Genomic DNA, 27,958 nt, shown 5'->3' with positions numbered 1-27,958 from the left:
ACCTCTGTAGCATATAGTTTTTTAAATCACATTGCAACAAATCAAACAACAATGTTTGCATTCTTATAAATCATTAGCAAAAGTAATCTCAATTCAATACATTTTATACAACACTGCTGTTTCATTCAAAATCAGTGGTTCTCAAAGTTGTTCTACTGACTCACAAGCACCAAAATAATTACATTCGCCCCCCCCCCTTACCACGAAAGGGGTAAAGTTGTAAACTGAACATTAGAGATTCCCTTTCCTTGCGTTTAACAAGCATTACTTCGACAGGTAAGAAGAACAAAACTAAACAAAGAGGGAACGGACGTTTAAGAAACATTGCAGCCAGTAGAGAGATCACCTTACTGTTCAGGAGGACCTACATAGTGGACCTGTTATTAAGAAACATTGCAGGCAGTAGAGAGATCACCTTACTGTTCAGGAGGACCTACATAGTGGACCTGTTATTAAGAAACATTGCAGGCAGTAGAGAGATCACCTTACTGTTCAGGAGGACATACATAGTGGACCTGTTATTAAGAAACATTGCAGGCAGTAGAGAGATCACCTTACTGTTCAGGAGGACCTACATGGTGGACCTGTTATTAAGAAACATTGCAGGCAGTAGAGAGATCACCTTACTGTTCAGGAGGACCTACATGGTGGACCTGTTATTAAGAAACATTGCAGGCAGTAGAGGGATCACCTTACTGTTCAGGAGGACCTACATAGTGGACCTGTTATTAAGAAACATTGCAGGCAGTAGAGAGATCACCTTACTGTTCAGGAGGACCTACATGGTGGACCTGTTATTAAGAAACATTGCAGGCAGTAGAGAGATCACCTTACTGTTCAGAAGGACCTACATGGTGGACCTGTTATTAAGAAACATTGCAGGCAGTAGAGAGATCACCTTACTGTTCAGGAGGACCTACATAGTGGACCTGTTATGTGTACGCCACGTTAACAGAACGATTAGCTCGTCACTTGAGAAATCTTAGGATTAAAAGTACGGACATTTAATATCCATGTTGAAAGCAGAAACATATTTAGCAATAAATACAAATAAATTAGAATGATTAGCAACGCTCGCAATGTACTTCTAGGAACAGCTGTACTGAAGTCCAGATTTCGAACGTCCACTGTACACCCATAAATCATCATTCCCCACACAGTGGACTCTAGCTCCAGCACTTCCTTGGCATGTACCTGCTGTATGGGCCAACTTAAAGCCACAACCCATTTTAAACTTGTCGTTCCAGTGACCAATACTGACCTGTTTGTAACAGCCATGAGGGTGGGAGACAATGAATATCAACTTGTTCATCTCACTAGATGGAGCGTACTTATTGTTGACTTTCTTACAAGCATTGTAAAGTGTAATCGCTCTCTGGAGTCTCTCTGCAATGAAACGATCACACGTATCGAATTGAATCCAGCAAATGTCTCGGGCCACGTCGTGGGAGGAATAGATGGGAAAGACTTTAAGTTCAATTTCTGGACTATGTTTGTGGTCATAGAAAAATCTCAGGGTCGTTTTCTTGGCCTCGATATCATCAAAAATTAAGTTTGTAGCTGTCCACATTGTAATCTTCCACCAGACTTGATTTAAGCCATCACATGGACAGGATTCGTTTGTAAGTTTTTCGACGAAATTGACATAGCCAGTGCCTGTTCTCAATTGCTTAGTCCCTCTCATGTTGTACAGAACATATGGAGTTTCTGTGTTTGGCCAAAACTCTGGTCTGTGTTGGCTGGTCATAGTGACACTCACTTTCACTGTCAGGTCAGACGCGGCCTTGATTAGGTCATACAGATCCTTGTCACGGTGACCTTCAGGCAGATGATATAAGCCGAATGCATTGACTGGGGTAAATTTTGTGTGACCTGGATTCCGAGAGCATTCCTTCAAGTATTTGCGATGATCCGTTTCCCCAGCATCTGATATTTGTTGTTCATGTTGACCTGTTCATTTAGAAATAGTTATAGACACAATGTAATGCTCTTTTATTGTAAAGTTTAATTTTGGCATGTATTTTATAAAAGATATAATAGGATTAATAAGATAATAGAGTAAAATTGTACATTTAAAGAAATAACCCGCTAAAAAGAGGACCGGGGATCTCTTTGTGCCTTCTCTGATATATAAGTGTTTGTGATACCAAGCTTTTTGGTAAGCTATTTGAACGGGTCACTTGAGAGCGTGGAGAGACGTTGGCTGAGTGGTAAAGCGCTTGGCTTCCGAACCATTGAAGACTGGGATATTTTTTGGGGGGGATCTTTGATTCCAGTGGGTACCTGACATCAATTGGGGAAAAGTAAGAAGGTTGGTTGTTGTTGACCCACAGAAATTTAGATCGCAAGGTTTCAAAAGGAAACTTGAGTGCGTGATCATTGGTGGGGTGGGGGGGGGATGTGGATCCTAACTGTACTAAAATTAAAAATAGTCATACGTTGTTTTGTCAAACGATAGCTTGGTATCTTATTAGCTTCTAAGCTTTAATACTGTCAGGAAGGGACTGGCCCGGGCTTGATGCCCTGCCTCATCGTTGCGCCCGGGTAAAAATGGCTGCCTGGTCTTGCGGTTTGCGCGCTGGACTGTCGTTCAGATTTATCGATGGTCCAAGGGTTCAAACCCTGCCCGCTCCCATCCCCCGTCGTCCTGCGGGAGGTTTGGACTAGGAAGTAATTATCTTCAACTCTGAAGGAACATCCGAAACATGTAAAACATTGAACAAACAAACGGTCGTGAGAGGGGACGACTAGGACAAATGGGTGGCGAAACAAGGCTCCCGCGGGAGTGCCTAAGAGGGTACGAGAGTATTCTCATTGCACTGTGCGGGGATGTAAAAATAGCTCCCGCAGCGATCTGTCAACGTGCTGGTGCCGTCCCTCAAGGGACCGTTGCATAAATGGCATGTCCCGCACTGTTAACCTGGTATATTAAAGAAATATGGCGGGGGCCCCTTTGGCCGCGTCTCTAGTCCACGAGTCCGGATTTCGGTGTCCACTGGAAGTGAACGCAAATCAAACCCCGAGTCTCACCCCCGTCAGACAGGGTTGCGGCAAGGAGGAACTCGCAATCACCCAATTCATGCTGGTGAAAGGGAGCTTCTGTTCGCTTTTACTGGCCTTAGTGTTCCAAGTGCGAGGCACAACTCTACAAGACTATTTCAAATGGAAAGGACTGGGATTTATTATGTATTTCAGTTGTCTTTTTGTTTTTGTTTCAATTTCGTAATAAATAAGCATATCTGTAAGATGCAGTGAGTGCGTTAAAATATTATAAATATTGAGATGAAGTTTTCAGCTGAGAGCTATCAATAGGATTATCTTGAAGGCATCATGTTGTTTGTTTGTTGTTTTAACTCCTTCTACACTGCTGCCTCACACTCATCTATCTTTGTAATACTAGACCTAGTTACACCAAAAGAAGAGAGTGAATGTAATTCCATGCCTCCGTCCATGAGGTCATGCTGTTCATAAGAGTCACTGGCCTGCTTCAACACATTTTGTGTTTCATTCAGATTGTTCCCATGTCTTTATCTATGAGGGAAACTGTTTGGTCATGTGGTATGCGCGCTGGGCTGTCGGTTGGTCGTCTCGATGGTTTAGTGTTCATACCCTGCCCGCTTCCACCCCCCTTCGTCCAGTTGTGTTGTCTTTTGAAGCATGAAGTATGTGAAATAACAATATTTGTATGACTGGGTTGTTACCCTTGCACACAATCATCGGGGCGGGGAGTGGACTGTGTAAGGTGCTCTAGTCACTTCCATCAAGGCAACAGGTATGCTTGTGAACGATATGGATATTTTATTTCTCTGGTATTGACAATATCTGATGTCATTCCAGTATCTGTCACCTGGTTACCAGCATATCTAATGACACACCACTATCCGTCTCCTGAGTACTCACAATATCTTATCATTCTAATGGTATTCGCTAGCCTTTATGTACCCACCATATCTAATGGCAATCTGCAATGTATCACACATATAGGAGCTCGATAGATCAGTAACAACACGCTAGTAAACTCCACACTACAATCACAAGTATCTACAATTGCCATTAATTCTTCGATGCAGTTAGAGGTATGTAATAATAAAATGAGACAATAATTAGCTTTCAATGCATGTGATCTATTCTATTGGATTAATTTGATAAACAGAGCTATAGGAGTCGGTGAAATAACTTTTATTCAACAGATTGTCACTGTGACTATAGCAGTTCATAAAAAATATTTTGTTGAATAATTAGCATTTCAAAAATGTAGGTTACCTATAATATGAAGACAGTATTTATTACACTGGACATCAGACTGGCCAGTTGCTTGACAATGAAACTCTGAAAAATTAAGTTTGATGTGAGGCTTATCTTTGTGCTGTAGTGTATAGATTTCATTATTACAAAGCTTATATCAACTCACTCTGTCTTTCTGTTTTTCTATCTGTCTGTCTGTCCGTTCAATAAAAAGTTTGTACACACCCATTCTCGGATCAAGTAGAAACTTAGCACAATTTTTTATTGGCACAGACAAGACATGAATACATTTTAAAAAATAGACCAATTAGTCAATGGTTAATCAATTATTTGTTTGACAACAAAAAGGGAAATCAATTCTTCAATATTCACAGTTACGGCTAAATATGTAAGGTTAAGTCCACTTGGATACTTCTGCACGTTATTGTTTTCATACTCACTGTGGATCAAGCTGAAACTCTTAACAAAAATTATTTATTGTACTGAACAAAACATTAGTCCATTTTTTTTAAAAATTAACTAATTAATCACTAGAAATTATTTATTTTGCTTGGTATTGAATAAAGGAAATAGCTTATATGCAATTTATTTGTAAGTGCAGAGTTCTTTCCCTTAAATAGGCTTTGTTTTTTTTTTATAAAGAATTTATAAAAAATATTTCTCTTGTTTTTAAATCTACTTAAGGCCTCAGCCGCCCCACTATATTTTTAAAACTGTGTGTGTGTGTGTGTGTGTTCGTGTGTGCTGAGGCTGAAGACGAAGGGGAGCTAACAAGAAATTGTAATGCTCGAGATGGAAGCTTCTGTCTTACTTTGCCATAAAAACGAATTCTCGAAATAAATCCTTTACCAACAAACCGATAAGTATGATGCCCCAAAACTGTTGAGTAGACAAGGTGTGAAACATGGCAACTGTTGGAAATAAAGCATTCCTAATGGATTCAAATGGATAGATCTTTTAGGATCTTGTAAGTTAGAATAAAATTCGCACGACTATACTTGTGATATCATGGAACACGTACTAAGGAGAAAGTTTATGTAGAGTCCAATGTACAAACAAGTTTTGTTTTAGGGACACTCAAAATATTTTTAACTAGAAGTCACTGGGAAATGGCTAAAAAAAAACATTCCTTGGTCATGTGACAGAGAATACCAAATGTAACACGAACAAAATTATTTAAATTGATTAAAAGAATCAAAAGTAGCTGAAACATCCATCTAATAAGAGTGCATTAAAAAGAATCAAATTTTTAATAGCGCTTTTAGTTATTTTTTATTTTTTTATTTTTTTTTGTGATGCTAATGGAACAGATTGAGATACAGACAGAAATAGCACCATTTCTTGCTCCACCGTTCAAAATAATTGTATAAACACAATTATAGCATAGTGGGATGTGTGATCTAGAGGCTAAGTACCTTACTCTTGAACTTGGCTTGGATAGCTTTCAAGGGGGCTCGAGGTTCGACACCCGGCTCAAGAAGAATTGTGTTCACTGAGCGCCTAAAGGCAGCACGGAAAACCTCCCAGATACCCCCTCCCCCCACTGGTCCACAAATGAGATTGGGCCATAGCGCTCTGAGCATGCTATAAGCATGCAAGTAGCGCTATATAAATGCAATAAATTAATTACCATTATTCGAAATTTGATGTTAGCCTAATGTTCAGGTATACTTTCTTGTTATGTAACGTTTTGTCTATAAAGGCAAAAGCTGTACTTTACCTTCAGAAAAAGAAGTCCCTTCAAAAGCATAATTATGATCCCGTTTAGAGGTTAGATCTAAATCAGCTAGTTTCCCGATAGTCGTATCTAAAACAGAAAGTCAAATACAATAAATGTAGTTCCGCTTTCTAATGTAAAAGACTTGAATATAACTGCATCACACATACGACTACAAAGCAACACTTATCTATAGACTAGTTCATTTCTTCTCTCCTGTTACTGGATTTTGGCAATTCTAACTAGTATTTATGAATATCATGATACCTAGGCCTAGCATGTGCATTCCAAACAAAAAGTAATTGATATTTGACCTCACTAAAAATTCGTGAACGTTTCCATTGTTTCTCTGGTTGGTAAGCAAAACAGATTTTGACAAAGCAGATTTCGCTATTTTTAGCATGACTTACAAAGTACAACAAAAAATCCATAACCCCTATCCCATGAAAGTAAGGGAAATACAAGAAGAGGTCCTATACTTACTAAGAAACAGTTTGCTGGATTGAAAGAGCCCTTAAGAAACTGTTTTTTTAAATCAACATTTGCAATGACACTAGGGGGAAAAAAGCAACTCTTTGGATTGGTATTAGTTTCTAGTGTTCAAAGTTTCTTTATCATAGAAAAGTTTTCTATGGACCCACCAAAATCGAGTTCGATCATGTCATCTCACATTCTAACTAATTATTCAACGTGTAATTCTTAATAATATGCATATATTATTCAAATCAGTTAACTTTAATCACTTGTCCTTTTTTAAAAAATAAATGTGCCTGTTAAATTTCCGCAGATACAAATAATATTATAATGATTTCCAAAGATTTGAGAATGTTTATCAAACATTACTATACCTGTTTTTTTATGTTGGCCTAGACATATATCATTATATCATAAGATGTAACATAGTTTAACATATATCATTAAATCATAAGATGTAACATAGTTTAACATATATCATTATATCATAAGATGTAACATAGTTTAACATATATCATTATATCATAAGATGTAACATAGTTTAACATATATCATTATATCATAAGATGTAGTTTAGTAAAATATCTTACTCTAATTAAATATCTAGACAGGGCCGGTCCTACAGACTGCGGATTGCGCGGGGCACATTCTGTGTAGGGATAAGGATAATAAGTGAAAATTAAGATTTTGTATTAGAAAATAAATTCGTCTATACATTTTTTTCATACTTTACTAAGTACGAAATCACGGTCACATTAACTTTACGAGCCATCTACAGTAGATGGTAGTTTTCGAACAAAAAGCCGATAGTTATTAAGATCTGCCTTTTAGATTTAGATTATGTTACATCGACTAGCAAAATATCGCTTTTGATTTTTTTAAGAGTGATAGATTTATATTTATTAAAGTAATTTAAATACTGGAACTTCCTGTTTTGTTTAAAATTCCCTCTGTTATTATATTTTTATAAAATGAAAGCTAAAATGCCTTTTTTTAAACAACGAGTCGGATTGAAGTAATCAATATTGAATGACATCCAAAATGACAAATTTGTCTATTTTTCAGGAGATTTTAGAGAGTTTTCAAGAGATTTAAATAATTTGAGTTGAGATTTTTATGACTTTTTTGTATATTTTGCAATTTCAAATTTCCAGGAGCTCTTGAAAAATCAAAGGCCTCGGGAACCCTGTGGTAATATGTTACAATGGTTTAATTTAATAATTTACACCTAGAATTAGCGCGGGGCCTAGGAAAAAGCGGCCCCACTGCGGCCGCATAGGTTGCAGTGGCCTAAGGCCGTCCCTGTATCTAGAGTCAATAATTAGCATGTACCAGCAAGTTTACCGAGAAGTTCTTGAGTCTTCAGAATTTCTTCCAACCTGCTATTGAAGTCTTTTTGTATTTGCCACATTTGTTCTATCTAAGAATAGATACAAACAGTGGTGTAGTTAGGGGGGGGGAGGAGGTCCAAATCAGAAAATCTCCCCGGATTAAGGAGTCCCCCGATTGAGTGTCCCAAATTTGTTTTTACATTAAATATTACGCCATTAACTCATGTCATTATTTCGAATGTCAAAATGCAAGGACCCCTAAAGAGGTCTCAAAATCCCAGGCTACGCCACTGAATACATATCTTAACTCAATTCAGTAATGTTCAATGGTAGTGACATTAAGTTAGCACTGAGATAAATAAAGACTCTTATACATAAACTAAGTCCTGGCCCTACATTCTAAAATAAAATGTAACTCCTCACCTCTTACAATCAAATAATAAAATAAAGAAGAAATAACTAGACAACCTGCTTTCATCTCTAATATACTGATATATATGCTAGTAAAAGGTCAAAAGGAACAAGAGTTATTATTTTATTTTGTTTGGCATATGACTGTGTTTCTTTTTTTTTATCGGGGGCGCGGTGGTCTGTCAATGAGATCAGATCACTATAAAGGAAATGATCTTAACACAGAAGGGGAGATAAACAAGAATAATGGATATTTGTCAGTAACAATGACGTCATTGGAGATGCGGTGGCTGAGCGGTAAAGCGCTAGGCTTCTGAACCTAAGGTCCTGGGTTCGAATCTCGGCGAAGACTGGCATTTTGAACTTCGGGATTTTTAGAGCGCGCTGAGTTCACCCCACTCTAATGGGTACCTGACATAAGGTGATTTGTCGTTGTGCTGGCCACATGACACCCTGCGCATTAACCGTTGGCCAAAGAAACAAATGACCTGAATATCATCTGTCCTATAGATTGCAAGGTCTGAAAGGGGAACTTTTATTTCTGAACATGCGTTTTAGAAAAACAAATAAATGTTTATGAAGTGAAATACTTTAACCCTAGCAAATAAATTGTTATCAAATTTAAAACAAATACATGTACTAGGAAATCCCAATTAAACCGTTTATTTTTAATTGTCATTCTAAATTCAAATATTTGACATATCACAAAGACTTTAACGGTACACGTAATTAAATAATAATAAACTTGAAATTCGATTACTTTTGACTTTGTATTTAAATAAGTCTCACCTTCATTTCTTGGTTCTTGCTTCTTTCTTTCTCATTGTTTTGTTCTTTCAACAAACTATCACATCGAGTTTGTAGCTGTGACATACAAATGGAGACAACTTGTTGTCTAGCATTGATGTCTTCTTTCAACTTGTCAAATCTTTCATGGATAGCTTTTTGTAAGTCGTTCCATTGGTTGGTGTTCCCACTTTCGCTTGTACTAAACATTGCCTTTCTTTTCTCATCCATCTGATCCATTGTTGATTGTTGATCCTCCACGACATTCTCAATTTTCTTCAATTCTTGACTCTTTAGTGCGGCACTAGAATCTATTTTATTCTCTTTCACGGATAATACAAGTAAATAGATAAATATAGATTGGCATTTTTTATTTCTAAATATGTAAAATATTTAGCTGAAATAGACTAATGAGTGATAACACCTGATATGTAAGGACACCAGTTATGTGAGAAGACGTAGATGTGAGACCACCTGTGTTATGAGAACACCTGTCGTTTAAGACCACCTGTTTTATGAGAACACCTGTCATTTGAGATCACGTTTTATGAGACCACCTGTTTTTATGAGACCACCTGTTTTTATGAGAGCACCTGTTTTTATGAGAGCACCTGTTTAATTAGAAAACTGTTTTATGAGAACACGTGTCATTTGAGATCACCTGTTTTATGAGAACACATGTTTTATGAGACCACCTGTATTATAAGACCACCTGTTATATATATTCCTGATATATTTGAACCCACCTTTGTTCACTATTTTCTCTAAAATGACAGGACGTAATAAGGTCTACTAAGTGTGAAAAATCAATCAATCAAATGTCTTGTTATAAATTCTCTTACATATGTTTTTTCTAAATACCCTGCTAACCTTCGACAGAAGTTGAAACCACAGGAATTATAGGAATGGCATCTTGGTAATTTTTAGCAACATGTTTTTTAGGGGAAAGTTCAGTCCATTTTTCAAAGTAAGAACATTTGGTTGTAGAAATGCTGGGAAACGTGTATTGTAATTTTTCTGTCTTTGTCTCTTTCTCTGTCTTGTCTCTTTCTCTGTCTTTGTCTCTTTCTCTGTCTTGTCTCTTTCTCTGTCTTGTCTCTATCTCTGTCTTGTCTCTTTCTCTGTCTTGTCTCTTTCTCTGTCTTGTCTCTATCTCTGTCTTGTCTTTATCTCTGTCTTGTCTCTATCTCTGTCTTGTCTCTTTCTCTGTCTTGTCTCTTTCTCTACTGTAACATACTAATGGTTTTGTTTCTCCAGCAAGCACACAAAATATCACTATCTCATGAACCAACAGTGAGACTATCACTAGTGAGACTTGACTAGTGAGACTATCATTGTCAACGTTAAAATATTATGTTATTAAGAAGATTATCATTATTTTTTAGTTTTTTACAAAAGTAAATTTTAACGTTTATCAATTATTTTTTCTGTAATATTCCTAAAACTTACTTGTTACGAAAATACACTTTTGTAAAATTTCTGAAGTTTTCTCCCTGAGATAGTCCTTGACTTCTAAGAAAGTCGATGTTTCTTTTTCCTCAATCCACAATTCACCTTTTATTTTGATCTAAAAAAAAGGAGTATTGGTTTATAAAATAAAAAAAGTCCATGTGTTTGTTTAAAAATCAAGCTAAATCAATCTAAATGAGATCCAGATAATAGATGTTAAAAATAAAAACAAATTTGCTTTAATATAAAAGAAAATAGCGACTTAGTTTTGCCTTTCTGGCTTTTCTTTTAATAGGAGGCATATAGTTAAAAATGTTGGCTTCAACATCCTACCCATTGAAGCATAGAAGTATATACTTGTTACAGAAACAATTTCCATTTGGTCATTTTAGTATATTTGTCTCGCTCGACTGCACACCACGGCTAGGAAACGTAGTAAGCCGAGGCCATTCGTTATAGAACGTCTCAACACTGACCTGAAACGTCACACCTGTGGGCAGTTTAGACCAATAGCTCGTTTCCACGTCGTACAGACCTGTGATGTGACAACGAGCTATTGGTCTAAACTGCCCACACGTTGTGAAACGTCGACAGCCTTGAACACACAATTCGTAGACAAATGCGCTGGTCAACAGAAAAAAAAAATAGTCAAAACAAATATCAAAAGAACGGTCATGAATAATGTAGAGGCTAATTATCTTTAAAAAGTCTTATTCTAATACTATAAAAAGAAAACAAAGCAAGACTGTGAGGCCCTTGGTCATTACTTACAGTTCACTGTTGAGCTCTTTCTTAGTCAAGCTACCTTATTAGTACTTATATGGTTTATACCAATTTTTTGCTTGATGTAAAAAAAAAAGGTCATTGCCGATGTATTCATTTTTAGTATTGGATATCAAAGTGTTAGAGAGGAAATCATCCAAACTTTGAAGACAATATCTAAGGCAATACATTTCATTGATTAGATCTCCAAGGAATAGACAACAAAGATTAAATCTTGTAAAAAACGAAATGTCCTTCTTCAGTGTTAGCAAAAAATCTTTATCAATATTTGACCATGCTTACATCGGAGGTATTTCAAGTGTTAACATCTCTACCTGGCTTGGCAATTAGAACATTAAATATAAAAATAAAAATAAATCCTAACTTCTGCTTATAACAATAATTAGCAATAAAGAAAAAACTATGATCGAACAACTATGCGAGACAAATATTGTTAAGAAAGGTATAAAAAATATGGAAGCCTAGAAAAGAGCCTCTGGTTCGGGATATTACAATTGGGCCATCACAGATGCACGACAACGTTCACAAGCCAACACAATCACTTTTTGTTACCTTGACAATTCAAATATTGAACAGTAATCAACTTTTAATATTAAGCTTATCCAACTAATTTCAACAAATCCACGACTTCAATAAATTTTTAAGACTCTGGCGGTATGTGTGTGACTTGAGTTATAGCCAATACTTGAATTCTAAATGTCGCAACCCTCAAAAATATAATAAAAACAACAATCGCCAATATATCGATAGTAACAAAAAAATGCACAGACACAAAAAAAGGCCTTTGAGAATTGTGTAAACTTGTTCATCTTGCTAAATGAAAACTTAAGATCTACTAAAAGCGCAATTGCAATATATTCAATTCGTATATTAAGAAGGAGTAAAAAGAATATTGACACTAACTCTATATATCTCGATGTCGTCATGAAATAGCTTGAAGTAAAATGGCCGACATCTCGACATGCTTTCTACTTCAGTTTAAATCTTATACTCACAATGATCAGAGAGTGCTCTTACACATTCACTGTCACGTGACGCGAATCATACTCTACATAGTACAAACATTTAAACATCTCGTTACGAAGTGAAGAAAATTGTCTTAGCTTTACATCGAGTATGTATATCTTCTAATATATAAAGCAGAATGTAAGGCGTTTGTATGTATGTATGCGCCGCATAGAAATCAAAACCGTTTGATCAATCTCTATAAAAGGTGGCATAAATGTTCCTAAGCTTATGGCGGAGACCGCAGTGTATGTTTTATGTTCCACCCACAACCGGAAGGCCTTCAAAATTAAAAAAAAAACACATCTAAATATATCTCTTTTAAAGGACGAAACTTTTTAACAAATCGGGTAAATCCGTTTTCAGGGTATTTTATGTCAGATATGAATATATTGGCTGTACAGGTAAACCCATTTTCAGATTACTTTCATTTTCCTGGCAAAATATATCAAAAATGATAAGGAAACATTCGCCATGTTTGACTTAGAGCTACATCTAATCCAGTAGACCAGTAATACCTAAACTAAAGCCCACAGGCCGTGGGTAATATACGGCTAGTCATTAATATATAAAGATATGTTTATGTCAGAATTGTTTAAATATAAGTATCGAAGTAAATGAAGGAGCTATATCATTAATATCTGACTGAACAGTAAGTCCCAACTATTGTTGAAGAAAGCAATGTATTTTACCTCAAGGGATTGCCTGAAGGCAGCAGAAATACTGTTTCATGAAAACATGTTTGTAAATTTAATCAGATAATTAAATGATTGAACATGACATGGTTAAGTTAAGCAATACTAGTATCTCACCAAGTTAATCTCATCAAAAACATTTGTGAAGAAATTCTTTAGTTCTTCCAAGCCCTGTAGTTGTAAAACTATGTCTGAGACTTCCTGGTATGGTCTCATCTAAAGGAAAAAGAAATTAATTGAGAATGAAAACAAAAGAAGTTTTCTACGAAATGAACATATTTTAGTTTTCTACGAAGTGAACATATTTTAGTTTTCTACGAAATGAACATATTTTAGTTTTCTACGAAGTGAACATATTTTAGTTTTCTACGAAATGAACATATTTTAGTTTTCTACGAAGTGAACATATTTTAGTTTTCTACGAAGTGAACATATTTTAGTTTTCTACGAAGTGAACATACTTCAGTTTTCGACGAAGTGAACATTGAACATATTTTAGTTTTCTACGAAGTGAACATATTTTAGTTTTCTACGAAGTGAACATACTTCAGTTTTCTACGAAGTGAACATACTTCAGTTTTCGATGAAGTGAACATTGAACATATTTTAGTTTTCTACGAAATGAACATATTTTAGTTTTCTACGAAGTGAACATATTTTAGTTTTCTACGAAGTGAACATATTTTAGTTTTCTACGAAATGAACATATTTTAGTTTTCTACGAAGTGAACATATTTTAGTTTTCTACGAAGTGAACATATTTTAGTTTTCTACGAAGTGAACATTGAACATATTTTAGTTTTCTACGAAGTGAACATATTTTAGTTTTCTACGAAGTGAACATATTTTAGTTTTCGACGAAGTGAACATACTTCAGTTTTCTACGAAGTGAACATACTTCAGTTTTCTACGAAGTGAACATTGAACATATTTTAGTTTTCTACGAAGTGAACATATTTTAGTTTTCTACGAAGTGAACATATTTTAGTTTTCTACGAAGTGAACATACTTCAGTTTTCTACGAAGTGAACATACTTCAGTTTTCGATGAAGTGAACATTGAACATATTTTAGTTTTCTACGAAATGAACATATTTTAGTTTTCTACGAAGTGAACATATTTTAGTTTTCTACGAAGTGAACATATTTTAGTTTTCTACAAAATGAACATATTTTAGTTTTCTACGAAGTGAACATATTTTAGTTTTCTACGAAGTGAACATATTTTAGTTTTCTACGAAGTGAACATACTTCAGTTTTCGACGAAGTGAACATTGAACATATTTTAGTTTTCTACGAAGTGAACATATTTTAGTTTTCTACGAAGTGAACATTGAACATATTTTAGTTTTCTACGAAGTGAACATATTTTAGTTTTCGACGAAGTGAACATACTTCAGTTTTCTACGAAGTGAACATATTTTAGTTTTCTACGAAGTGAACATTGAACATATTTTAGTTTTTTACGAAGTGAACATATTTTAGTTTTCTACGAAGTGAACATTGAACATATTTTAGTTTTCGACGAAGTGAACATACTTCAGTTTTCTACGAAGTGAACATTGAACATATTTTAGTTTTCTACGAAGTGAACATATTTTAGTTTTCTACGAAGTGAACATATTTTAGTTTTCTACGAAGTGAACATATTTTAGTTTTCTACGAAGTGAACATATTTTAGTTTTCTACGAAGTGAACATACTTCAGTTTTCGACGAAGTGAACATTGAACATATTTTAGTTTTCTACGAAGTGAACATATTTCAGTTATTTACGAATTGAACATATTTCAGTTTTCTACGAAGTGAACATATTTCAGTTTTCTACGAAGTGAACATATTTTAGTTTTCGACGAAGTGAACATATTTTAGTTTTCGACGAAGTGAACATATTTCAGTTTTCTGTTGATAGCGAAATCAGCATGGCGGCTGAGGGTTAAAGCGGGTTCGAATCTTGCTGAAGGCAGGGATTTTGAACTACGGGATTATAAGGACATCCCTGAGTCCACCCAACTCTAAAAGGGGTACCTGGCATTAATTTGGGAAAATACAGACGGTTGGTCGTTGTCCTGGCTACATGACACTCTTGTTAACCGCGAGTAACAGAAACAGAAGACCTTTACATCATCTGTCTTATAGATAGCGATCTTAAAACAAACAAATAAAACCAAATAGTACTTTTAAATATCTATGGCAAAAACTCAACGAAAGAAATGTGAAAGAAATTAAATACCAGATGTTATGTTTATTAACAGCTACAAAACACACACTGACACAGACATGAACTTCAGCTATCAATACACAAGGAGTCTTGTGCCGTACACGGTAGTGGAGATTGGTCAGTGTCCAGTGGAGGTCAGCCGGTGAGAGACACAGACAGCAGGGAGAGTATTCTGCACGAAGCCATCTGCACTGTTCTCCGCTGGTGCCGCTTTCTGTTTCTCCAGTTGACCAGCCTGCCCTTGAGACGATGTCGTGATCGTTGCTTCGACTACTTCATGATCTTTGTCCCTAACGCCAGCCACGTGATACAGATTGAGGTAGTGGCTATCCTTGTAGTTGTCATCAGTGCAGTTGGTCCTGAGCCACGTGATACACATTGAGGTAGTGGCTATCCTTGTAGTTGTCATCAGTGCAGTTGGTCCTGAGCCACGTGATACAGATTGAGGTAGTGGCTATCCTTGTAGTTGTCATCAGTGCAGTTGTTCCTGAGCCACTTGATACAGATTGAGGTAGTGGCTATCCTTGTAGTTGTCATCAGTGCAGTTGGTCCTGAGCCACGTGATACAGATTGAGGTAGTGGCTATCCTTGTAGTTGTCATCAGTGCAGTTGGTCCTGAGCCACGTGATACAGATTGAGGTAGTGGCTATCCTTGTAGTTGTCATCAGTGCAGTTGGTCCTGAGCCACGTGATACAGATTGAGGTAGTGGCTATCCTTGTAGTTGTCATCAGTGCAGTTGGTCCTGAGCCACGTGATACAGATTGAGGTAGTGGCTATCCTTGTAGTTGTCATCAGTGCAGTTGGTCCTAAGCCACGTGATACAGATTGAGGTAGTGGCTATCCTTGTAGTTGTCATCAGTGCAGTTGGTCCTGAGCCACTTGATACAGATTGAGGTAGTGGCTATCCTTGTAGTTGTCATCAGTGCAGTTGGTCCTGAGCCACGTGATACAGATTGAGGTAGTGGCTATCCTTGTAGTTGTCATCAGTGCAGTTGGTCCTGAGCCACGTGATACAGATTGAGGTAGTGGCTATCCTTGTAGTTGTCATCAGTGCAGTTGGTCCTGAGCCACGTGATACAGATTGAGGTAGTGGCTATCCTTGTAGTTGTCATCAGTGCAGTTGGTCCTGAGCCACGTGATACAGATTGAGGTAGTGGCTATCCTTGTAGTTGTCATCAGTGCAGTTGGTCCTAAGCCACGTGATACAGATTGAGGTAGTGGCTATCCTTGTAGTTGTCATCAGTGCAGTTGGTCCTGAGCCACTTGATACAGATTGAGGTAGTGGCTATCCTTGTAGTTGTCATCAGTGCAGTTGGTCCTGAGCCACGTGATACAGATTGAGGTAGTGGCTATCCTTGTAGTTGTCATCAGTGCAGTTGGTCCTGAGCCACGTGATACAGATTGAGGTAGTGGCTATCCTTGTAGTTGTCATCAGTGCAGTTGGTCCTGAGCCACGTGATACAGATTGAGGTAGTGGCTATCCTTGTAGTTGTCATCAGTGCAGTTGGTCCTGAGCCGCAGCTTCAGAGGATCTTCTCGATTTCTACTTGATTCATGTTTTGTTAGGTACAATAAATAATTGTTTAAAGTTTCAACTTGATCCGAGAATGAGTGTGGGAGAAATAACGTGTTCAATTATTTAAAGGGGCGAAACTCTACATATTTTGCCGCATTTGTCAATGCTGAAAGATTAATCTCCCTTCTTGGTATCAAACAAAATAATTTAATTGCCAGTAATTAATTGACTGGAGGCGCGTTGGCTTTGTGAAAAAGCGCTTGGCTTCCGAACAGTGAGTTTCGGGTTTGAACTCTTGTGAAGACTGAGAATTTTTTTTTTTTGGGGGGGGGGGGGGATCTTTAAGGCACCTCTGAGTCCAACCAGTTAGATGAGTACGTGACATTAGTTAGAAAAATAATGGCGGTTGGTCGATCTGCTGGTCACATGACACCATCGCTAACAGTGGGTTATAGAAACAGATTACTTTTACATATTCTGCCCCATAGATCACAAGGTCTGAAAGGGGAACTTTACTTTCTAATTGACTAATAGGTTATTTTTTTATTGATTCATGCCCTGTCTATGCCAATGAATAATTGTGCAAAGTTTCAACTTTTTATGTTTCAAATGACGAAAAAAAAAGTTTCTATTATCAAAAAAAAATTGTAATTAGGATAAATATGATATCTTTAATCTTTTAGAGAACCTTCTGTGTGTTCAGAATGCTCAACAGTCCTTGTTTGATGTCCTAGCAGTAGATGTTGAATCCATTTAGGTTTCCTTGTTATTATTCAGAGGGGTTAGTCACAAACATTCCGTTGTCAAGACGCCTCTATCATTTATATAGATTGTTTGAACGAGGGAACCTGAAAAGAAGATTTCTTGTGAGTGGTTATAAATAGCTCGCTAGTCAGTGTGTGTGGTTATGAACAACATGCTAGTCAGTGTGTTTGGTTATAAACAACATGCTAGTCAGTGTGTTTGGTTATAAACAACATGCTAGTCAGTGTGTTTGGTTATGAACAACATGCTAGTCAGTGTGAGTGGTTATGAACAACATGCTAGTCAGTGTGAGTGGTTATGAACAACATGCTAGTCAGTGTGTTTGGTTATAAACAACATGCTAGTCAGTGTGTTTGGTTACGAACAACATGCTAGTCAGTGTGTTTGGTTATGAACAACATGCTAGTCAGTGTGTGTGGTTATAAACAACATGCTAGTCAGTGTGTTTGGTTATGAACAGCTCTCTAGTCAGTGTGTTTGGTTATAAACAACATGCTAGTCAGTGTGTTTGGTTATAAACAACATGCTAGTCAGTGTGTTTGGTTATAAACAACATGCTAGTCAGTGTGTTTGGTTATAAACAGCATGCTAGTCAGTGTATTTGGTTATAAACAGCATGCTAGTCTGTGTGTTTGGTTATAAACAACATGCTAGTCAGTGTGTTTGGTTATAAACAACATGCTAGTCAGTGTGTTTGGTTATAAACAACATGCTAGTCAGTGTGTTTGGTTATAAACAACATGCTAGTCAGTGTGTTTGGTTATAAACAACATGCTAGTCAGTGTGTTTGGTTATAAACAACATGCTAGTCAGTGTGTTTGGTTATAAACAGCATGCTAGTCAGTGTGTTTGTTTATAAACAGCATGCTAGTCTGTGTGTGTGGTTATAAACAACATGCTAGTCAGTGTGTTTGGTTATAAACAGCTCGCTAGTCAGTGTGTTTGGTTATGAACAGCTCGCTAGTCAGTGTGTTTGGTTATGAACAGCTCGCTAGTCAGTGTGTTTGGTAATAAACAACATGCTAGTCAGTGTGTTTGGTTATAAACAACATGCTAGTCAGTGTGTTTGGTTATAAACAACATGCTAGTCAGTGTGTTTGGTTATAAACAACATGCTAGTCAGTGTGTTTGGTTATAAACAGCATGCTAGTCAGTGTGTTTGGTTATAAACAGCATGCTAGTCTGTGTGTGTGGTTATAAACAACATGCTAGTCAGTGTGTTTGGTTATGAACAGCTCGCTAGTCAGTGTGTTTGGTTATAAACAACATGCTAGTCAGTGTGTTTGGTTATAAACAAGATGCTAGTCAGTGTGTTTGATTATAAACAGCATGCTAGTCAGTGTGTTTGGTTATAAACAGCATGCTAGTCTGTGTGTGTGGTTATAAACAACATGCTAGTCAGTGTGTTTGGTTATGAACAGCTCGCTAGTTAGTGTGTTTGGATATAAACAACATGCTAGTCAGTGTGTTTGGTTATAAACAGCATGCTAGTCAGTGTGTTTGGTAATAAACAGCATGCTAGTCAGTGTGTTTGGTTATAAACAACATGCTAGTCAGTGTGTTTGGTTATAAACAGCATGCTAGTCAGTGTGTTTGGTTATAAACAACATGCTAGTCAGTGTGTTTGGTTATAAACAGCATGCTAGTCAGTGTGTGTGGTTATAAACAACATGCTAGTCAGTGTGTTTGGTTATGAACAGCTCGCTAGTCAGTGTGTTTGGTTATAAACAACATGCTAGTCAGTGTGTTTGGTTATAAACAGCATGCTAGTCAGTGTGTTTGGTTATAAACAACATGCTAGTCAGTGTGTTTGGTTATAAACAACATGCTAGTCAGTGTGTTTGGTTATAAACAGCATGCTAGTCAGTGTGTTTGGTTATAAACAACATGCTAGTCAGTGTGTTTGGTTATAAACAACATGCTAGTCAGTGTGTTTGGTTATAAACAGCATGCTAGTCAGTGTGTTTGGTTATAAACAACATGCTAGTCAGTGTGTTTGGTTATAAACAGCATGCTAGTCAGTGTGTTTGGTTATAAACAACATGCTAGTCAGTGTGTTTGGTTATAAACAACATGCTAGTCAGTGTGTTTGGTTATAAGCAACATGCTAGTCAGTGTGTTTGGTTATAAACAACATGCTAGTCAGTGTGTTTGGTTATGAACAACATGCTAGTCAGTGTGTGTGGTTATAAACAACATGCTAGTCAGTGTGTTTGGTTATGAACAGCTCTCTAGTCAGTGTGTTTGGTTATAAACAACATGCTAGTCAGTGTGTTTGGTTATAAACAACATGCTAGTCAGTGTGTTTGGTTATAAACAGCATGCTAGTCAGTGTATTTGGTTATAAACAGCATGCTAGTCTGTGTGTTTGGTTATAAACAACATGCTAGTCAGTGTGTTTGGTTATAAACAACATGCTAGTCAGTGTGTTTGGTTATAAACAACATGCTAGTCAGTGTGTTTGGTTATAAACAACATGCTAGTCAGTGTGTTTGGTTATAAACAACATGCTAGTCAGTGTGTTTGGTTATAAACAACATGCTAGTCAGTATGTTTGGTTATAAACAGCATGCTAGTCAGTGTGTTTGTTTATAAACAGCATGCTAGTCTGTGTGTGTGGTTATAAACAACATGCTAGTCAGTGTGTTTGGTTATAAACAGCTCGCTAGTCAGTGTGTTTGGTTATGAACAGCTCGCTAGTCAGTGTGTTTGGTTATGAACAGCTCGCTAGTCAGTGTGTTTGGTAATAAACAACATGCTAGTCAGTGTGTTTGGTTATAAACAACATGCTAGTCAGTGTGTTTGGTTATAAACAACATGCTAGTCAGTGTGTTTGGTTATAAACAACATGCTAGTCAGTGTGTTTGGTTATAAACAGCATGCTAGTCAGTGTGTTTGGTTATAAACAGCATGCTAGTCTGTGTGTGTGGTTATAAACAACATGCTAGTCAGTGTGTTTGGTTATGAACAGCTCGCTAGTCAGTGTGTTTGGTTATAAACAACATGCTAGTCAGTGTGTTTGGTTATAAACAACATGCTAGTCAGTGTGTTTGATTATAAACAGCATGCTCGTCAGTGTGTTTGGTTATAAACAGCATGCTAGTCTGTGTGTGTGGTTATAAACAACATGCTAGTCAGTGTGTTTGGTTATGAACAGCTCGCTAGTTAGTGTGTTTGGATATAAACAACATGCTAGTCAGTGTGTTTGGTTATAAACAGCATGCTAGTCAGTGTGTTTGGTAATAAACAGCATGCTAGTCAGTGTGTTTGGTTATAAACAACATGCTAGTCAGTGTGTTTGGTTATAAACAGCATGCTAGTCAGTGTGTTTGGTTATAAACAACATGCTAGTCAGTGTGTTTGGTTATAAACAGCATGCTAGTCAGTGTGTGTGGTTATAAACAACATGCTAGTCAGTGTGTTTGGTTAAGAACAGCTCGCTAGTCAGTGTGTTTGGTTATAAACAACATGCTAGTCAGTGTGTTTGGTTATAAACAGCATGCTAGTCAGTGTGTTTGGTTATAAACAACATGCTAGTCAGTGTGTTTGGTTATAAACAACATGCTAGTCAGTGTGTTTGGTTATAAACAACATGCTAGTCAGTGTGTTTGGTTATAAACAACATGCTAGTCAGTGTGTTTGGTTATAAACAACATGCTAGTCAGTGTGTTTGGTTATAAACAGCATGCTAGTCAGTGTGTTTGGTTATAAACAACATGCTAGTCAGTGTGTTTGGTTATAAACAGCATGCTAGTCAGTGTGTTTGGTTATAAACAACATGCTAGTCAGTGTGTTTGGTTATAAACAACATGCTAGTCAGTGTGTTTGGTTATAAACAACATGCTAGTCAGTGTGTTTGGTTATAAACAACATGCTAGTCAGTGTGTTTGGTTATAAACAACATGCTAGTCAGTGTGTTTGGTTATAAGCAACATGCTAGTCAGTGTGTTTGGTTATAAACAACATGCTAGTCAGTGTGTTTGGTTATAAACAACATGCTAGTCAGTGTGTTTGGTTATAAACAGCTCGCTAGTCAGTGTGTTTGGTTATGAACAGCTCGCTAGTCAGTGTGTTTGGTTATGAACAGCTCGCTAGTCAGTGTGTTTGGTTATAAACAACATGCTAGTCAGTGTGTTTGGTTATGAACAGCTCGCTAGTCAGTATGTTTGGTTATGAACAGCTCGCTAGTCAGTATGTTTGGTTATAAACAGCATGCTAGTCAGTGTGTTTGGTTATAAACAGCATGCTAGTCTGTGTGTGTGGTTATAAACAACATGCTAGTCAGTGTGTTTGGTTATGAACAGCTCGCTAGTCAGTGTGTTTGGTTATAAACAACATGCTAGTCAGTGTGTTTGGTTATAAACAACATGCTAGTCAGTGTGTTTGATTATAAACAACATGCTAGTCAGTGTATTTGGTTATAAACAACATGCTAGTCAGTGTGTTTGGTTATAAACAACATGCTAGTCAGTGTGTTTGGTTATAAACAACATGCTAGTCAGTGTGTTTGGTTATAAACAACATGCTAGTCAGTGTGTTTGGTGATAAACAGCATGCTAGTCATTGAGACGATGGGCTTTACCTCTTACTTGTGAGCTGCAGTGTCTTAGAAACTAAGTGATAAAAATAACGTATGTAGGCCTATGTGTAATTAGTTAGTCTACTAGACGTGGCTAAAATACACTATTTTTCTTAATGGCCATATTGTCATCCACTGTCTAAACGTTTAAAATAGGACTAAAATGATTAGAATAGTTCTTCATACTAGCCTATCAGTGTACTAAAAAAAAAAACACGACGGAATAGTTGTTAACTATGTCATTAAACTAAGTGTTGAGTTGAAGAGTGTTTGAGTCTCTTGGCTGATAGAAATTTTCCTCCATCGTCATGTCTGAACTACTGTTCTATCTTGAGAGATACTGGGATCCAAGCAGATTTAATTTGTTACATTCTTGATGTACAAGCGATGGCTTGTATCTAAAGACATATGTGTTAAAAGAGAGGCCGAAGGCCGAGCACGCAAAGAAATTTCCCATATTCCTTCTCTGTACTGCATCAGTGAATGTCGCCATAAAACTGCTATTTGAGGAACGGTATGTGGCTATCTTCTTTCCCCACCCACCAGTGCAATGAACTCGGTCCTAAGACACCCCAATGGGGGTCCGTTTTGCTCTCTCCTATCGGTCTAATCATCCGTTTCCACATGGGCGCCCCGTTGTGACCTAGAAGCAACGCCCGGGGTATACTCACTTCAACTTGATTGAGAAGTGGAGATTATAATATGATCTTATCTTATCTTATGAAATATAGAAGTGTTCCTGGGTAAATCTAGATCTAGTCGTTTGCAGAAAATATGTTGAAAAGTAAAGTAGGCCTACTTCGACCATAAACCTGACGAGCCAAAAGTAATAAGACTACTCAGAGTAACATTTCTTCTACAAAGATGTAGATCTAGATCTAAATTAGTAAATATAAGAAATATAAATCTAGGCCAATTGATGAGCCTCTTCGTACCTTCTGTGGCATTTTACATCCCTTTTCCGTTTGAACAAATATTTATTATTGACATAAAATGCACTGAAACAGAACTATAGGATACTTGCACTATTTGAGAAAATAAACTTACTTTCCTAGATCTAGATTTATATCATAATAGTTACGTAGACTTTAAAGTATTTACGAATGAATCTAGATGACGAGGATATCCATGACGCTAAATTGCCAACTAAATTTTTACAAAAAAAAAAAGCTAAAATTGTAAGTTTAATTTTTATTTTATCTTACTATCCTTTAATTCTGAATTTCAGTTCTATCCGGCTGTTTTTAAAATGGCTCTTTCTTCGCAACATTAACAGAGATGGAAGACATAGGCCTAACTGTTCATTTTTTTTCAACTATTATGATGATATTGTCAAAGTAGTTAAATTACTAAAGAATACCTTTACATTTCTAGGACAAGCATGTCTAGCAACGCTTTCGATTACTGCGAACAAATTATACTACATTTAAACTACCTCGAATGTGCTTTGAGCCATTTTCTACAAACAAACGCCCGAATCTTGGAGTTGATTTATATTTGGCTAAAGTCACTGGATTTTCGGAGTCATGGAGATCGGGTTAAAAAGAGAGAAATCCTATGCCTTACATGCCTAACGGGCACTCGACCACTTGATGAGGTTGTGACAGAGCGCCGCATGGGGTTTTGCAAGACAAGTCTTCGACAGAATCGCGAGCCCCAACTGTAGCAATGCCGATATGAGGAAACCGCAAACAGGAGCGTCCTTTATTACATACGCAATTCAAGGATGATCTTAGGGCAGTGGACACCAGTTGGGATGAGACTGCAGGCAGTGCTGGAAACCATTTTATGGAAACAGCTTGCCGTTTAATGCGCCGAACTACGCGGAGTATCTAAGTAAGAAAGTCATTCACTGTCATAGAGTGGAAAGTCTAGTATCGGCACTTTCACTTTATACTTGCCTCTCTCTCTCTCTCTCTATATATATATATATATATATATATAGAATTGTAGACTTGTAGATATATATACAATTGTAGACTCACCTCCCTTGCAAGCAAGGGGTCTGAGAGAGCGCTGAAAGCTCCCCCAGCGCGGGGCCAAGAACTATTTTTGGTATTGAAAGCCAACTAAATGCATATTCTGAAGTATCTACAGTGCATTATCTTGCTATTTAAAAGTTTTATTTCAAAAACCTAATGTGATATTCTTACTGACTTAAACTCTCCCGCGTCGTTCGGCGCAATTTCCGGCAAGCTGTTTCCACAAAATCTGTCAGTGGCAATGTCTGAAGCCTCTTTCCACCTGCTCTGAGGACCTCCGTGAAAGTGTGAAGCCAAGTTATAATAGGATGTTATCGCATCTCTTATTATGCGTAATTCAGTTTGTAGGAGAACATGTCCCGCAAACCTCATGCGACGCTCTGTCACAACCTTACTAAGGGGTCGACTCCCAGTTCGGCATAGGATTTCTATAACTGACTCCTAAAATCCGTCTTCTAGCCATCTTTGTTTAGCCACATTTACTGTTTTTCAATTTCGGCCGATGATTATTCATTGCACTTTATTAATGGAGCCTAGCCACTGGTAGAAATTGGTAACCTCTCCTAACTACACTCTTGGAATTAGGTGACTATTTTGCTTTAGATTTTATATCGAAAAGGGAAGTTTTATCGTCAAAATCATCTGTTAGGTTTTATTTAACTAATATATCTCTGGAGTTTGTTTATTTTTAAATTCAAAACCCCATTTAGCTACGGTCATAGAATTTGGTGACTGCAGTTTGATTTAGAAATAATATTGAAGAGAGAGGCTTTCAACCTTAAAACGCTCTGTAGGGGGATTTTAAACTCAAAACTATCTTGAGGGGCTTTAAACTTTTTTAAAAGCCATCTGGAGGAGAGGGGTTGAAACTCAACCCCCCCCCCCCATTAGCTTTGTTACGCTCAAAGAATTTTAGTGTGTAATTTGCTTTTTTTTTTATATTGAAGAGGTATTTTTTAGCATCAAACCCCGCTGATAGGAAATTTAAACTCAAAACACGCAATTGTCTTGGCTACGTTCATAGCATTTTCATTGCGAAATTTATTTTTTTTTATTTTGAAGATTTTTTTTATAGTTTCAAATTCCGTTGGCGGGGGTTTAAACTCAAAACCCCTTTGGCTATGCTCATAGCATTTTGAGTGCGTAATTTGCTTTTTTTTATATTGAAGAGGTATTTTTAGCTTCAAACCCAGCTGAAGAGGGGTTTAAACTCAAAACTTCTTTGACTACGCTCATACAATTTTGAGTGTGTAATTTGCTTTTTTATATTGAAGAGGGGTTTATCGTAAATTTTGGAAAGGGCTTTTAAATCAAAATCTTCCTTAGATGTGCTCTTGGAATTTTGGGATTGTCGTTTGCATTTTTTGTTTTATAGAAGATGGGGATTTAAATGCAAAACCCCTTGGTAGGGGGCTTTCAAACTCAAAACCTTCAAAACCCCATGGTATGGGGTTTCAAACTCAAAACCCCTTGGTAGGGGGTTTCAAACTCAAAACATTCAAAACTCCCTGGTAGGGGGTTTCCAACTCAAAATTCCCTGGTAGGGGTTTTAAACTCAAAACCTCCTTGGCTGTGCTAGGGCAAGTGATGGTCTAGTATTAAAATTTCACCTAAAATAAACAATATTGAAACAAAAGATCAGTCACTAAACTCCGACCCCCCCCCCCCACCGCAGGAGGGGATTTCATTCGGGGCGGGGGGGGGCTGAACCGGTGCCGGTACTTGTGATGGATTGTCTAACTTTTAACTACTAATAAATTAATAATAAACGTTAAAATGCAAGAAAAAAAAATGTCCCCATGAGAGAGAGAGTCTGCCTGAAACTTCCTACTTCTTGAAAGTCCAAACCCTAACACTCTTAGCGTGTATACCTAAGCCTATACCAACTGTAGTTGTTGCTCAAATCTAGGGGGGGGGGGGGAGGGGGGGGGGAAGAGAAGAAAAAATACATGAAAAAAAAAACTATATTTTCAAGAGAAATGACAATGCGCACCATTTGCTCTTCGTATCAACTCTCCGTTACTACAAGTCCTAGAGTGAAAGTAAAAAAAAAACTTTTCTTCATATTGACAGTGTGCTACAAACGAAGAGCTGAAAAAAAGAAATAGACTCTGCAGTACTAAAACGTGGCCACAAATGTATCAGGTAACCTTTTAACAACAAACTAGTGTATCAACACTTCTGTTATTCTGCACACCAGATACACCAACAAGTTGTTCGCCTTCAATGAAAATCTCTTTCCATTTTTTTTTGGTATGTATCTCGAAATAGCTTTACTGTAGTAAACACATTTATCTTATAAACTACATGCGTTACTTCAAAAGAGAAGATAACTGCGTCCTTGTCGAGCATGTTTATGAGAGATTTAAACTCGATGGTTTTACTGACTGATACACACAACCCGTTCCATGGTGTAGTGGCGATAGACAAGCACTACATGAGTTTTAATTGAGAGTCCTAAAACAAAGAGATGATCTTCATACAATTGTCAAAAGGAAACACATTTCGCACATCCACCATCATAAAACCAAAACTCACGATTGTTTTGATTCCAGACACATTCTGGTAAACGGTAGTTCTAGTCCAACTTCGCCATTGTCTCTGCTGCCATCTATTTATGTGTTTCTCTTGCATCGTTAGAAAAGTGTTACAAGTAGGCCGATATGGCTCCAATCAGAGTTGATCCTGATATGTCATTGTTTTTACTGTTTGGAGGAACGTCAGAGCGTGACCCTGACATTGAGTCTTTGTTGACCATAGGCGAGTCGTGTGATAATGTAACACCAAGCAGTTCGTTCAGGTCCAGATGACTCCAATAACTTGAGAGATTTTATTTGTATTCATTTTATTTTTTTGCGGGGAATGGGGAACCTGGAATGGTCATGTCTGTTATTAGTTTGATACCTTTGTCTCTGATGCCAATGCAAGTCATGTCTGTTATTAGTTTGATACCTTTGTCTCTGATGCCAATGCAAGTCATGTCTGTTAGTAGTTTGATACCTTTGTCTCTGATGCCAATGCAAGTCATGTCTGTTATTAGTTTGATACCTTTGTCTCTGATGCCAATGCAAGTCATGTCTGTTATTAGTTTGATACCTTTGTCTCTGATGCCAATGCCAGTCATGTCTGTTATTAGTTTGATACCTTTGTCTCTGATGCCAATGCAAGTCATATCTGTTATTAGTTTGATACCTTTGTCTCTGATGCCAATGCAAGTCATGTCTGTTATTAGTTTGATACCTTTGTCTCTGATGCCAATGCAAGTTCTTCATTTTCAAAAGAGCCTAGTTCACGTCACATTTGTACTTTCAGCAGAACAAAGGTGTCAGAGAAAAAAAAAGCAAGGCCAAAGACACTAGCTCCAGCTGGAATAACCTGCACAGTGTGCGGCCGAACATTCCGGGCTGACATAGGTCTCACCAGCCACATGAGGAGACACAAAACCCCAGTGCAAAGCCTTCCGCCCCCTGGATGACAAAAGTGGTAAAGTGGTCATCGTCGAACCACGATGGACGAACTATACATACAGCTATACCTTTAGGGCAGCTGTGTCATGCTTATCTAATGATAATATTCACATTAAAAAAAAAAACTCATTGTAATTTAAGGTCAAAATGTGAACAATACGTTAATTTGGTTACAGCCTTACCATAGCAAACAATTTTACCAGAAAGGTAACTTGTACATACTGTACAAGTATATAATGCAATGAACAAAAATATGTTTGAAAGAGAATTTAACCAATGATTTAATTCATTAAAAAATGAGAACAACCAAAAGTGTTTGCAATGACATAATTACAAGCAATGTCGATTCCTGGTACACACTAATCCAGATGTGTCGTTAGAAGAATGAAACACAAATCTTAAGTAAACTGGAACGAACATGAAAAACACCTCTCAAAGTCTTGGTGTACTGGTAGTTGCATTAAAAACCAAAACAAAAACAGATTTGAAGTCAGCATTGGATATGTTTAACCTTATAACAAAACAAAAAATAAA

The 27,958-nt window shown here is 37.1% G+C and overlaps 1 protein-coding gene across 4 annotated transcripts; it reads right to left on the bottom strand.

The window, feature by feature from the left end:
• Positions 1 to 193: 193 nt before the first annotated feature.
• On the bottom strand, positions 194 to 23,127 carry LOC106053989 (uncharacterized). Of its 4 annotated transcripts, none has more exons than XM_056042169.1 (9): positions 23,023 to 23,127; positions 17,320 to 17,479; positions 13,014 to 13,112; positions 10,414 to 10,531; positions 8,968 to 9,287; positions 7,769 to 7,856; positions 5,966 to 6,052; positions 4,264 to 4,329; positions 194 to 1,950 (listed from the first exon to the last, which is right to left on the bottom strand). In XM_056042169.1, exons 3-9 carry the CDS (start codon positions 13,110 to 13,112, stop codon positions 1,088 to 1,090), a joined length of 1,641 nt encoding a protein of 546 aa, XP_055898144.1. In that variant the 5' UTR covers positions 17,320 to 17,479; positions 23,023 to 23,127; the 3' UTR covers positions 194 to 1,087. The 4 variants fall into 4 exon arrangements, with proteins under 4 accessions (XP_055898144.1, XP_055898143.1, XP_055898145.1 ...); XM_056042168.1 differs by having other exon boundaries at positions 22,911 to 23,110; XM_056042170.1 differs by having other exon boundaries at positions 7,781 to 7,856; positions 22,911 to 23,108.
• Positions 23,128 to 27,958: the final 4,831 nt, after the last annotated feature.

The sequence above is a fragment of the Biomphalaria glabrata genome, chromosome 9 (assembly GCF_947242115.1).
Source record: "Biomphalaria glabrata chromosome 9, xgBioGlab47.1, whole genome shotgun sequence".
NCBI classification, from domain to species: Eukaryota; Metazoa; Mollusca; class Gastropoda; family Planorbidae; genus Biomphalaria; species Biomphalaria glabrata.
Note: the sequence above shows the minus strand (reverse complement) of the source record. Positions and strands in the feature narration are given on the sequence as shown.